A 13,959-nucleotide genomic window follows, 5' to 3' on the forward strand; every position below is an offset into this window, starting at 1 on the left:
GGTAGCCCAATACACTTTAATGACTTCTAAAATGAAAATAGAAGAAGACTTGTTTTTGCTGTTATTATTATTATATATTTTTATATTTTATTATATTTTTATTTTTGATCATTATAAAACTTAAAACTGAAAAAAAAAGTTTGATAGTAAGTCTTTGTCCATTTCTTCAGGCCAAGCCCATTCTGCAGTTTTGAATTACACCTGCAGAGGGCCACATGGTTCTTTTCTAACAACCACTAACTTTATCATTAATTATGGTTTTTCTCCATTTGCTTTGGCACAAACCTCACACTAGAAACATCATTCTCACTTATTAATGCAGTTCTAAAATCAGTAACACATTTCCCCTACCACACTAGCCTGTCTGAGTGTTTTTATACACACTGCTATTATTTCTACACATACTAAACTACATACACTTCTAGAGATATTTGTTATGGTATTGATGCACTTCTCACAATGACATTTTACAACTCATGAAAACAGTTTATATGTTTCTTAGTCAGAACCTTATGTCTGTCACTTTCCTGAATACTGTCCAACACTGCATTAGTGTTTACAATCAAGTTATTTCAAATTGTTTTCAAATATGTAAAAATGAGCAAATCCAGTCACTCACTCTTGGTGTTAGCAGTGAAATTGTCCTTCGGGTGAAAGCACGTTCTAAGAAGAAGTTTAGATGAAACAGATAGAAATACATACAGTCCTTTGTCCTTTTGGCACGGGTAATTACATGCATGCATATACTATACATATAGATCCAACGGCCACTTTATTAGTTGCATCTTACTAATCTCAGCTTGGACTGCCTTTTGCCTTCAGAACAGGCTTTAATTTTGTGTGTTATAGACTCAACAAAGTGCTGGAAACATTCATCAGCAATTTGAGTTTCCTGTTCTTAGCTGACAGGAGTTGCACCTGGTGTGGTCTTCTACTGTTGTAGCCCATCTGCATCAAGATCTGATGTGCTGTGCATTCATAGATGCTGTTCTGCATGTCTTGTTTGTAACAAGTCCTCGATTGAGTTATTGTTGCCTTCAGTTCAAAATATTCAGGCCATTCTCCTCTGGCAATAAGGTCTTTTCACCCAAAGAAATGTCGATCACTGGATAGTTTCTCTTAGTCAGACCACTTTCTGTAAACCTCGGGGATGGTTATGTTAGGAAAACCCAGTAGGTAGTAGGTTCTCAAATACTTTCCAAAGTGTGTAAGGTTTTAATGAAAGTAAAAAGCCATTTAAATGTTACAAAAAGTGGTGAAAGTGTTTTTATTCATTAATCATAGAGTTGAAGTGATTGTCTGACTTTGCGTGTTCTGACAAATGTGAAAAAGGTTTTGATTGTTTTACTGTCTTTTGCACAGGTGAGTCTGTGATATGGTAAATGTCTTGTTTTGAGAACTGCATGAAAAGTGGCGAGGACAGTGGAGGAAAGTATTCAAAATGGCAACAAACAGCTGAAACTAAGAAAAAAAGAGTCAAAATGACCCCAAAGAAATAAAGTGAGGACAAACAGTTTGAAAGACATGCAAAATGAGCACCAAGAGGCACTGAAGTGCCACGCAATAAACAAAATAACAAGAAAGAAGCAAAAATTGAGAAAAAAGACCGTGAAGAGGGTGACAAAGGAGCAAAATTACAAGAAAAGGCTTAAATAAAGATACCTAAAGGGAAACAACGAAACAAGAAGTGAGGAAAAAAGATTTTAAATGACAATAAAATGACAAAACACAAACCAAAACTGAACCAACGTGAAAACAAAGAAAGACTGAATAAAAAGATTCAAAATTATGACAAAGGAGAGTCAAAAAATGTCAGAGTAAAAAAGAAATAATGTAAAGGCAGAGGGGGACACTGAAAAGTCAAAAAGGGGACATAATATGCACAAAAGACACAATACAGCAATACAATACACATTATATACATTATGAGGGCACACAAAACAAGGCCAAGGAGGCACTAAATCATGATTAAGAAACAGAAAAGTGACATCAAAGACATGCAAAACAAGTCCAAATAGACTCCACAGAGACACAATATAACTATAAAGAAATTTAAAATCTGTGACAGAAAGAGATGAAACCAAGGACAGAACAGAAGACACAAAATGACAACATGAGGCAAGAAGAAAAGAACACAAAGCTCCTGAGACATGCTCAAAATGACTGACGGATGCAAAACAAGGCCAAAAGACACATAATGACTCTAAAGAAATGTCAGATGTTTGAAGGAGATGCACAGTGACAAATAGAGACATGGGACAGAAGCTGCCAGAATGAAAGTGGTGTAATTTTGCTGTTGTTTTTCAGTCTTGTGTTAAGACGTGGGGGACATTTATACTCTTACTCGAGGCCAGTCTATGCAAAGTACTAAAAAACAATAATGAATCAAACAGAGTAAAAATATGAATAATCTTCTTCGTCCTTTCCTCGCACACTCTCTAGTTTTAGCGTTAAGTTTTCTGGCTGGAGTGAAGTAGAGAACATCAGGCAGCTTGCAGCCTCTTTGTTCTCCTCCTGGCTCAGCAGGGAGACGGCTCTTCTGAGTGCAGCTGCAGCCTTCCGCCCCCCCCCTCCTCTCGCTGCTCTATCAACCCGCGCAGGCGCAATTGGCTCCTCTGTGCGCTCTACTGTTTGCATTGTGTCTGAGCTGCCGGCGAGCTTTAAAAATATTATACCCACCGCGGCAATGTCGGGCAGGTCGGTCCGAGCTGAAACCCGGAGCAGGGCGAAAGATGACATCAAGAGGGTTATGGCCGCTATTGAGAAAGTACGAAAATGGTAAGAGGAAAAGTAGAAAAAAGCAGGGTTCGTTATCTAACACGAGAAAGGCTTGCTTGTTGGGGGAGGAGAGGGAAGGAGCGAGACAGAGCGAGGGATGAAATTGAAAGAAAAGGACATTTTCTGAAGTGGATTTCACGGCAGATGTACTTGCAGCTCAGGTGCACCGGGGCGCACTAGTGCGGTGCACCACCCCGTCCATCGTCGGGCTAGCACGTTTAGACTACATGTAGCCGGCGTATTTTTCCACTGATTTTAACGGCAAGGGTTGAACCCAGAAGCCATATTTCGATGCAGTCACATGAAGCCATTGCTGCCCGCTGTTGAGCTCGTAGCACAGGCGGCGGTTTTTAGGATCGAAACGTCTAATAAGTCCGGACTTGGAAACAATTTGACGACGGCGCTCTTGAGTCGGAGCAGTTTAGTCCGTCTGGAGTTTTAAATTAAGCGCTTTGAGTCGCCCTTTAGGTCTGATAGAGACTGAGGCACGGTGGGGGTTGGGAGAGGGAAGTAGGCTACTGTAGTGCATGGCTGAACACGTAGTGACTCAGTCTTAACGTTTAACACAAGAAAAAAGCCTTTTATACACATTTGAAGGCTCCGATACGCCGATGTTTGTTATGATACTATACACAATTTAGGTGTGAAAGCTTACTTAGTGGCCAAATGTATTTATTTATTTTAAAAATAATTGATATACATACATTATATATAATTCCCAGGTCGGCGTAGAGTTTTCGTGGTTTAACAATGTCCCTGATGTAACTAATATTGTGAAATTAAACTTAAATATGATTTAGGGCAGGGAAACTCATTTTACTTCATACAGACCGGTTTGATTTTTTATATATATATATATATATATATATATATATACACATATGTGTGTGTGTGTGTGTGTGTGTTCATTTGTGAAAAACAAAAAATCCAAATTGTGTCCCTCGCGTGTTTGGTAGCGCTTCACTTTAGCATAATCACTTTGGTATAATTTTACAACTTTTAAATTGACCAGAATTTAAGTTTCAGTACCTAAAATCACAACAAGATGTTAAAAATCAGAAGGTCGAAGAACTGAAGAATCAGAATTGAAGTATTTTTAAGTAATCGGCATTGAGTTATTTTTGAAAGAGTCAATAAAAACATCTTACTGGTTGGTAGTTTAGAGGAAAAGAAGAGCCAGTAAGGTGTTTACCCCTCTCACTTTATAATTACCCAAGATTATTGGGTTACTGGCCGGATTACAGAGAATACTGACCTCTCCTTCGATTGATTAATCGGTAATGGATCCATAGAAAATGATTTATCAGACCACATTTCTCCCATATTAGCTTATTGCTAATATGAGTTCCCTGTTAAATTCATAATTGAATTGAACTGAAAATCGTTCTCCCCTCACAGAAGATATTCAGGCTCGGTCATTTCTGAAAGACCTCACTGAACCTTATTATCCTACCAGAGCACTTCACTCTCAGGCTGCTGGCTTATTTGTGGTTCCTAGAATTTTAGACAGTAGAATTCAGAGGCTTCAGTTTCCATAAGTTCTCTCTCCTTTTAAGATTTTAAAGTTCAAAACCTTTCTTTTTTCTTTAAAGTTTCTATTTAGGACTGGATCAGGTGACCCTGAACCATCCCTTAGATATGCTGCAGTTGGCTTAAGCTGCTGGGGGCTTCCCGTGATGCACTGAGTGTTTCTTCAACATTTGTCTCTTTTTACTTTCTGTGTGTTTATACAGCCCGACTGTATTCAGTCATTAGGGAATATTCAACTCTGGTTTTTTCTCCCATAGTATGTCTTTTGTCATGTCTCTCTCTCTCTCTCTCTATGCCCTTCACTTTCCTCTCAACCCCAAGCGGTCAAGGCGGACGGCTGTCCCTCCCTGAGCCTGGCACTGCTGGAGGTTTCTTCCTATTAAGAGAGTTTTTCCTTCTACTGTAACCAAGTGTTTGTTCATAAGCGATTGTCTGATTGTTGGGGTTTCTAATATTGTAGCATCTTTACTATACAGTACAAAGTGCCTTAGGTGACTGATGTTGTGAATTGGTGTTACGAAAATGTAAAGTTTCTCAGCATTAATCAAAATAATAATGAACTAATTTACTGTTTCATTAATTTTCAAAGCCATTTTTAAAAGGCACCAATAATCCTGGTATCAACTTCACAACTCTTATTTATAGTACTTTTTTGTGCCTATTTTTGGAGCCTAACTTATTGCTTCATCGCTTGTTTTGTCAGATCAACAATCCCAAAGTATTAATTTCAATAGTATGAGGAGGAGAATACTGGCAAAGTATCTCATCTGAGAAGCTGAAAGTTACAGTGAGTAATGTGAGCTGATAAAAGGCAGTAAAAAACAGAGGCCGTGATTATTATTTATTTATTTTTTACCCTTTTGCATTTTAAAGACCAGAGAAATGAGTAACTGAGAATAAGAGTGTTCAGCACACAAGTGACTAAGCAAACCAATCACAAGCTTTAACCTTTGGTGTTCAAAATGTCAGGTAACATAGGATTTCTTATTTTGTAGCTTCAGGTTACTATCAGAAATGTTTAAGACATTCAAATATTCACTGGAGAAGGATCATTTTTACTTAATTGAAACAGTGGTACCTTACCAGCAACAGTTGGTACACTCTGTACTCTAAGAACATAACTGCTATACTACTATCCAATACTTTTTTTTATTGTATTTTACATTCCTATAGCATCATTTATAGAGTGGCTACAGTTATATCTACACTGCTTTCACATTGGCCCAGAGCCCTTGAGTCAGCTTGGTTTTTCTGTGCCTTACAGGGAGAAGAAATGGGTGACTGTTGGAGACACGTCCCTTCGCATCTACAAGTGGGTGCCAGTTACAGAGCCCAAATCAGATGATGTGAGTTCATTATCATCACCACCACCACCACCATCATCATCAAAAGCTGTATACTGATTTATCCAAGCTCCAGGCTGTGTTTGTTCATCTTCCTGTCACTTTATTGCATGTTGGAACCAGTTTTACTAACTAACATTGCGCGTATTCTTCTCCTCCAGAAGAACAAGAACAAGAAGAAGGGCAAAGACGAGAAATATGGCTCAGAGGTGACGACTCCAGAGAACAGCTCTTCTCCAGGAATGATGGACATGCATGGTGGGTGTTAAAAGCTATCATGTGCTTTTATTTAATCAAACATTGCCAACATGCCAACCTTAGAAATTGTTTAGATTCAATGAAACTCAGAACCAAACTCAGTTTGGTTGATTTCAGTGTATTTTTTTTTTTTTACCTTGTCTTCTTGACTTTGTCAGTGTTTCCACATGACTTAAAAATCTTCAATCTTTAGCAAAACATTTGTTTATGCCATGCTCCGAAAGCCTATCATCTGATATTCTGTCATAAACTGTGGAGTCTCCCCACAGCCACTACAATCCAAAATATAAAATGTATTTATAGTTGTATGATACAGCTTCACTTTACAGAAAACGGCAAAAAAAGGAGAAAAGTAAGTGAAGCTGTAGGACTTCCAGGCAAGCTTGGGAAAGTGAGATAATGTGTTCCAGGCATTTTTGGAAGGAAGTAGTTCTTCCATTGGCTGAAACACTCCAGTAACCATACTTGCGTGAGTAACAACAGGCAAAACTTTATCCAGTCTTTGGTCTGAACACGCCACCTATCATCTCAAGGCAAAAAAACAGAAAACAAAAAGAAAACCAGCCGGGCCCTGTGCTCTTTAATCAAAGGTTTCTAAACTGGAGGAAATGGTGGATTTGTTAGCGACTACTTTTGAGTAACACATTAAGTTGATTTGTTTTTGCAGTGAGCATTCCCTGCAAAACCTACAGTGTGTGTGTTCATGCTAATGAAGAAGCATGTCACCCAGTGTGTCTGTGTGGCTCATTGATGTGTTTTTAATAGTTTTTTTTCAAAGACAGCAGTGGTGCTATGACACAATAATTTGCTAGATTTTAACACAGAGATTACACCCTGATAATGATAAGCGGAAGAGAATGGATGGATTTTTTTCTTGCCTTTTTAAAGTTCCCTGTATTTCCTTGGCATATTGTTTTTTCTTCTGTTGCATTATCATGGCGTGAAAATTGACAGTGTAGACCCTCTAAGTAGCCTATAATACTCTTTGGAGTCATTCATTTGATTTTTTTGATTATGAATCAAGTATTTATAAAAAAAGACACTTAATGCTGCAAACCAAAATCTGTTTGCCTTTAAAGTGACTGTGCAATACTTTCAATCTGTGTCTTTGCTAGATGACAACAGCAACCAGAGCTCCATCGCTGACTCGTCCCCAGTGAAACAGGAAAACAGTTGTAGCACCAGCCCTGCCCCAGAGCCCACCTCCACATCACACCGTGACAATGGCGAAGCCAAGACTGACCAGAGCCCAGACAGCAAGAGGGGTTAGGCACTTGCAAACACACTTCCAAATAAACAGACAGACACACACACTTTAAATGACAGTCTTATCCAAAGCTCCTCTAGCAGGTGGTGGAGTTGCATTGTCAGATGGGTGAGGAGCCCCTTCCTGTTTTTGTTTTTATCCTCAGAACAAATAGCATCACACTGTGAGAAGATTAAAATGACTGCTTCTACATAGTCAAACACTCATACAGGGACCACAGACACAGTGCAGCTGCCGTGCTGTTCCCCCCGGGACTTTAACCGTCAACCATCTTTTATCGCCACCCCCAATTCATCTTAATGCCAAAACCCCCTCTCATATATTCACATTCTAACTTACATATTATATTTTTGCATATCTCAATATACTCCTCACAGCAGCAGTCTTGTGGGGATTGAACCTGGAAATATTGCACCACGAATTTGAACTGAGTGCACAATAACAAAGATTAAACATGTTATACTTCTTTTTAAAGAATAGTGTAATACATTCATCATTCAATTATGGACCACAGAAGTAAAAACATTACAAATAAATCCTAGAATGAGATAAACAGGCCAATGAGTGTGTCAGTGTGTGTCTATAGTCTAGTTTTTCACACTTTAGTGTAGCAATACCTCTTGCAACCATAACATTAATCAAACCAATTGTTTCTGAATTGATCATAAATAGGTTTCAAGAAAAAAATGCCAAACACACTTATTCAGGCTTCTCCTCTTCGTTTTTGTTGTTCTTTATGGTAGTTACTTAGATATTTTAATTTTAAAATTGTCTTTAATAAACAAGTTAAAAGCAGAATCTATTTACTCATGAAAATAATTCAGAGCATATGTGGTTAAATGTGGAGTCTAGTTTGGCTTTGTTGTGATTTTAAAAAAACAACAACCCACAAGCATTTTTTTAAATGCTTCGGAAATTCGTTGAACACCAGTATTTAGGATGGGAAATAATCAACTTTAAAAATCAGCAAGTATTATATCTTGTCAGTAGAAGAACCTTTTTTCTTCCTGGTACGATTAAACAAGTCTAAACCAGTGTCCTGAAAGCAAAATGCCATCATTTTAACAGAACAAGAACATCTGAAAAGAATCGGTATAACTCAGAATTACCAAAAGTGAAAACTGTAGATAAATTTGAGGGTGTTTTTTGCAGTTCATCTCTGTGACCACACTTTCATTAAAGTATAAGACAATTCAACAGGTATGTGTGCTCTTGTGCTGATCTATCATTGTCTTAACAATCTCCAGGTAAGAGCATCCCTTCATCAGAGACCTCAGAGAGAGCACAAAGTGCCAAGAGAGACAGCCTGTCCTCAGGGGAGAAGGACTCTTCAGACAGCAAAGCCACTCAGGTATGAACACATCTGTCTATAAAATTTGAATCGGTCTCGTATGATCTGCTGTTGTAACCCCTAGAGGGAGCAGCTGAAAGAAGAAGAAAGTACATCCACGTTAGCCTCGCTTCTCAGACCCAGAAGATATCCTTTATATACAGTCTATCATATTACTATTTATTAGTCCAGAAAAATCCTCAATATTTTCTTTTCTTTTCTTCTTGCCTGTAGGACCTAGAGGATGAAGCCCCGCCCAGCAAGAAAAGCAAACTGGAGTCCTCATCTCAGGACTTTGAGGAGAGTTAAATGTTTGGGGCTGAGTCATTACTCTTCTTCAGCCTCCTGTCTCTTTCCCTTTGTACCTTCCTCCATTAACTCTAGATAATTTAGGGCTAATGGACATACTGGCTCTCCTCTCACTCCTGTTTTTCTTCCCTCACCTTCCCCTCTCTACCTAAACTAAAAGGGATAATGGACGTCTCCCACCCTTCCCCTCTCACTTTCACCCTAATGGCTGCTTCCCCTCCAGTTTGTCACCTTTGCCCCTGACACTCCCCTGTCACAGAGGGAGAATGGATATTACCTCTGTTCACTGGTCCCCCTCCGTGCTTCCTTCCAGTCCTCCACACTTTTCACTAATGCCAAGAGACACGCCGAACCTGGGCTGCAACCCCCTCTGTGAACAGGGGCAGCGCTGTCAGCCAAGCCACCACCAGGCCAGATGACAAACACTGACCTGCTTCTGTGACTAAAAGAGTTAACACTGGGATTAGGATGAGGTCAATCGCAGACACTGCTCTGAGACCATTTTTTAAACGTTTCACTGCTAAGGGTTTAGCTCAGGATAACTGAAGAGGCTAGCCTGGTCTCAGATCAGCGGCTGCGGGGGGAACCTCCACCCTAGGACCACGTCACTTCAATCCTCCCGATGCGCCTCCTGTTAGACTAATGTTCTATATTTGTTTAGGAAGTGTTTAGGGTTTTTTTCTCAGGAGGGTCAATGCACTGTTATGGTATGTCACAATCGATCACAGATAGATTTGCTGCTGTAGTGGATGTCTTTTTTCTCTATCCATGAAAAGTTCACCATTGACATATGTTTTTGGTTTTTTTTGCTTTCAAAGAGTTTGTTTATGGTTCGTAGAGGAAGAGTATGACAACGGTACTGGTTGAGATACACTCTTGGTTAAGTAGTAAAAACAGGCATAGCTAGCGTAGGTCCTGGAGGTGTGCCTTGAGTTGCTACGATTAAATACACGTTTTAGGTCAAGCAGGTTTTGAATTACAATTTTGGTGCCATGTTTTGTTTTGTTTTTTGCCTTACAATTATCACTAAATAGTTTTAGACGATATTTATTTTTTACCTACAACTGTTTTTCATTTAAAGGAATAGATGAACATTTTGGGAAATATTTGCTTTCTTGCAGAGAGTCAAACTAAAATATGGCATTGTCACAGCCAGGCATTAGTTAGCTTATCTTGGTATAAAAGCTGGAAAGAAAGGGAAATGGCTGGCCTGGGTTGGTCTAAAATCATCAAATAAGAACCAGAAACACCTGAAATGTTGCAGCAACACACAAATCCACCAGGTTAAATTTCCTTGATGGGTGTCGCCCAAAGTAGGACGGGACAGGAAGTGGCAGAGGGAGAAGCTAGCCTAGCAGAAATAGTATTTGATTTTGGTTATTTTACTTTTGTGAATTTTTCTCTAGGGGGTCACAGCTTCTGTCAAAGACAGTCTGGCACATAACTCCCTGTGAATGACACGACTTAAGTTTTAGATTTGTTTTTGGTTTTTTGTCCAAAAGCTTTGGAGATGTTAGTAGGTGAAACTAGCTTACATGTTAACATGCTATTTATTATTTATTTACAATTATTATTTTTACTTTTATACTAGAATGAGACGAAGAAAGAGACGAAGTCCCTCATTACTTCTTGGCACATAAGACAGTGTCTGTCTGTCTCCTGCCATGTAATAGCGTTATATCCCATTATCATAAAACTCTCTGCAAGGAAGCAAATTGGCGTGTTATTCCTTTAAACAGTTGGAGACTGGAATTTGAACACTACCCAGAAGTTAATTTAGTTTTGTCTTGTGAAAATGTTACAATTTGTAAACTTCAGTCAGATCACCAGTTGTTGGTCTTTGTCTACTTCAGGTGTTTGTTTTTCTTTTAGCACCTTTAAGTAGAAATTGACCAATTTCTGGGACTGCTTTTCCCACCTGCTCCACCATTTAATCACTTCTCCTCTGTGTAAGTCTTCTGTGTATCACTACTTCTCTATGACCTACTAAAGTCTTTTAGCTCAAACATTGGTTCTAATCCTCCAAGGTGCTGTCTGTTGGCTGAATCCATACACACGTGGCATCAAGCTCTTGGTTTTGTGCAAATTTGTGCAATTTACTTGAACTTTGTTGTGTGGATTCAGGCCTGTGACCTCTAATGTACAACCTCACACATCTAAGATTTACTTTCATTAATTGAGATTTCCTTGTCAATTTGGATTGAAATGAATTGACTCACCACAAATCAATGATTTCATAACATAACAGGGGCTTTATGATGCAGAATTACTTGATCAGATTTCAGCAAATCAGCATTCACATGGATGGAGAGAAAAGAAATGTAAAAAAAAAAATGTCTTGGTATAGAGGACGGATTAGCATATACCTCATTCCCAGTCCAGCAGCGCTGGAACTTAAAATGCTATTGTATTGACATTAACAGTTATAAACAGCATTACGTACACTCAGTTTAAGAAAAAAAATCTCACTTATGTTGTAGCTTTCACCTGATCGAGCCAATTGCTTATAGTTTGCTCATAACTGTAAAAAAAGAAAAATGGAAAAAAAGAGCTGTGAGATATAAGATCTTGTATGTTTTGGGTTTTTTTCTTTTCTTTTCTTGGGACCATATTGTTTTTCTTTAGATCTTGTACAGATTTATGGTTTGGTTTGACTTATTTATTCCATCAGTAGTGCTTGGTTTTTATCATGTCCAATGGTTTTGTTTTCTTAATAAAAGTCACAAAATTTTCTGGGTGTTGATGTTCAGTGTTTGTTGAGAAGAAAAAGGGCACGACTCATGAGGACATCTGAAATAGCAGCCTTATCAAAGTATGCTTTTTGCTTTTGAGTGGCTTGTTTCAGCTTGCTTTGTATGTGAAAGCTACATATTCAGACACACTTTTTTTCATACCTTTGTTACAGTGGAACAAAGACATGAAAATATTAATAGTAGGACTGACTGCCCAAGGCCCCAATACCAGGAGGGGCCCTTGGAAGCCTCAAATGAACAGTTTTCCGTTCACAATTTTTACTTCTACTTAATGTAATCATTAAATTACCTGAATAATTAAAAAAAAAATAGTGGAGGCTTAGATGCCACTTTGACAAATGACAAAATGCTTTAGTCCACTCAATTCTTACAGAACAGTGCTCAACTCTTACAGTACAGCTAATTAATTTTATTAAGTTGACTGCTAATGAAGACTGAGTCATATCTATAATCAAGAAAGCAAAACTGGGTTATCAAACAAGAAAGAGAAAAACCAAACTTCAGCCGTTAGCAAAACATTTATGCAACCGCAACTACCACCATCTGGTGGTCTTCAGATAGAATGTAGGTTTAACGCACGTACGCACTGCCTGAATTTCTTTTACCCAAAAGTTACATGCACGTTTTAGAGTGGTTTTAGCTGTTTTACTTTACATGATTGCCACTTCTTTTTCATGTGTGAATTACACTGCCAAGTTCCAAATTTCTCATTTTTTCATGCACTCCCACAATATCTGAGGTACTGAAGCCCTGGTTGATTTTTATTTCTATTAATGTAACCAAAACAACAGGAAAATAAGTATATAAGTTTCACAATGGAGATGTTTTTATGTATATACTTTCCTTATTTTTCTTGTCAGACAACTATTGAAATGTGAAAAAAGTGCATCTGGGACGAGCAGTGCCACAGCTGTTCCATATCTTTGTGCATGTCTTAAAATCAGCTTTAATGCAGGTTGAAAGGTAGCTTGGAGAAATGCAAAAGTGGCTGACTGATAAAGAGGAAAAAAAGGACAAGAGCAGCTTTTCTTTTCTTAGCATTTCTATTGGACTGTTCAGAAGTATACAGCACATAGAAAACAGTGACATTTTCCACCACATTAACATCTGTAAAACAGTTTGAAAGCATTTATAGATGGTGCCTGAAATTGTTACATATAAAACATTACACTAATAATTAGACTCATCACTTATAACAATGTTTTAAAGTCTATACAAATAATTTCCCCTTGAGTGAAAACCTCCTTATAGAATGTCAGCCTTGTCAACAGGGCAAAAAAATAAGATGTACACATAAAAGCTATCTTTTTGTTCCATGGCACTGTGTACACATTTAGCAGAAGGAAACTTCTGATTAGTATTTACAAAAACTAGGGTCAGTGGTTAGTCATGTATTATACACTGTTACACTGGAAGATTCAATATGATCCAAAATTGTGCTTTAGTATAAGATATATCAAATAAAAACTGCTATACAGGGTTAATTTAAAGAAATAGTTTGGCAATTTAGGTAATTCACTTAGTCGCTTTCTGCCAGCTAACATTCTTGTAGTAGCACCTCTAAAGCTCACAAACAGTTATATGATCATGTTGCTTTAAATAGTACAAAAATGTAACAAAAAAAAAAAAAAAGGCAATTTGTTTTATTTTCAACACATTAGTTTTAATGCTTCCCAATATTTCTTTAATATGTGCTAAGCTAACCTGGTGTAGCTTTAAGCTGACCGCACTTACCGCAAATACATTGAAATCCATTCAGTACTACCATATCACTGCTGTTTCTTTGTTTATTGTGCTTATAATTACAAAATCCAACACATGTTAGGATTACTTTTAATTTCTATATATGTGCCAACGTGTGCTTTAATGATGTATTTTGAGGTTATCCTTATTTTGTAAGAAACCAGGTTATACAGGAGTTACACATGCTCTGTGGTAACTGTGTTCACAGTAAATGTTTTTAGTGTATAATAAGGTGGCTTTCATAAGGTAACTTTAAATAATGATGTATGTTCATTTGACAAAGTAAAGTCCAGTTGTATTGTGACTTTTAACAGTCACAATACAACTGGAATAGACTTTAGTAGTCAGTGTCATTAAACACTCGAAGCGAAAAAGCAGAATTACTAAAATGTCAAACTTTTGCTTTAAAGGTACTTGTTGCAAATTCCTTTTTTGAAATCATTCTTCACGAAATAGAGAAAAAGAGAAAACTAAAGTTTAAGCAGGGCTGGACTACACTTTGTGTAATGCCAATTTCCACAACAAGGTGGTGTAGCAAGTCAGTGTAACGTACAACTCTATTTTGGGCATTTTCAGCCTATTAGATAGTACAGTATAGAGAATAGACAGGAAAGCAGACTCAAACCCAGGCCTCAGTATATGGTCCCC

General features: G+C 37.9%; 1 protein-coding gene across 2 annotated transcripts; it reads left to right on the forward strand.

The window, feature by feature from the left end:
• The first annotated feature begins 2,467 nt into the window (after positions 1 to 2,467).
• On the forward strand, positions 2,468 to 11,546 carry bcl7a (BAF chromatin remodeling complex subunit BCL7A). Of its 2 annotated transcripts, none has more exons than XM_063478002.2 (6): positions 2,468 to 2,778; positions 5,573 to 5,654; positions 5,813 to 5,909; positions 7,025 to 7,174; positions 8,424 to 8,527; positions 8,741 to 11,546. In XM_063478002.2, exons 1-6 carry the CDS (start codon positions 2,687 to 2,689, stop codon positions 8,813 to 8,815), a joined length of 600 nt encoding a protein of 199 aa, XP_063334072.1. In that variant the 5' UTR covers positions 2,468 to 2,686; the 3' UTR covers positions 8,816 to 11,546. The 2 variants fall into 2 exon arrangements, with proteins under 2 accessions (XP_063334072.1, XP_063334073.1); XM_063478003.2 differs by having other exon boundaries at positions 2,596 to 2,778; positions 5,816 to 5,909.
• The last annotated feature ends 2,413 nt before the right edge of the window (positions 11,547 to 13,959 follow it).

The sequence above is a fragment of the Pelmatolapia mariae genome, linkage group LG7 (genome assembly GCF_036321145.2).
Source record: "Pelmatolapia mariae isolate MD_Pm_ZW linkage group LG7, Pm_UMD_F_2, whole genome shotgun sequence".
In the NCBI taxonomy this organism is placed as follows: domain Eukaryota; kingdom Metazoa; phylum Chordata; class Actinopteri; order Cichliformes; family Cichlidae; genus Pelmatolapia; species Pelmatolapia mariae.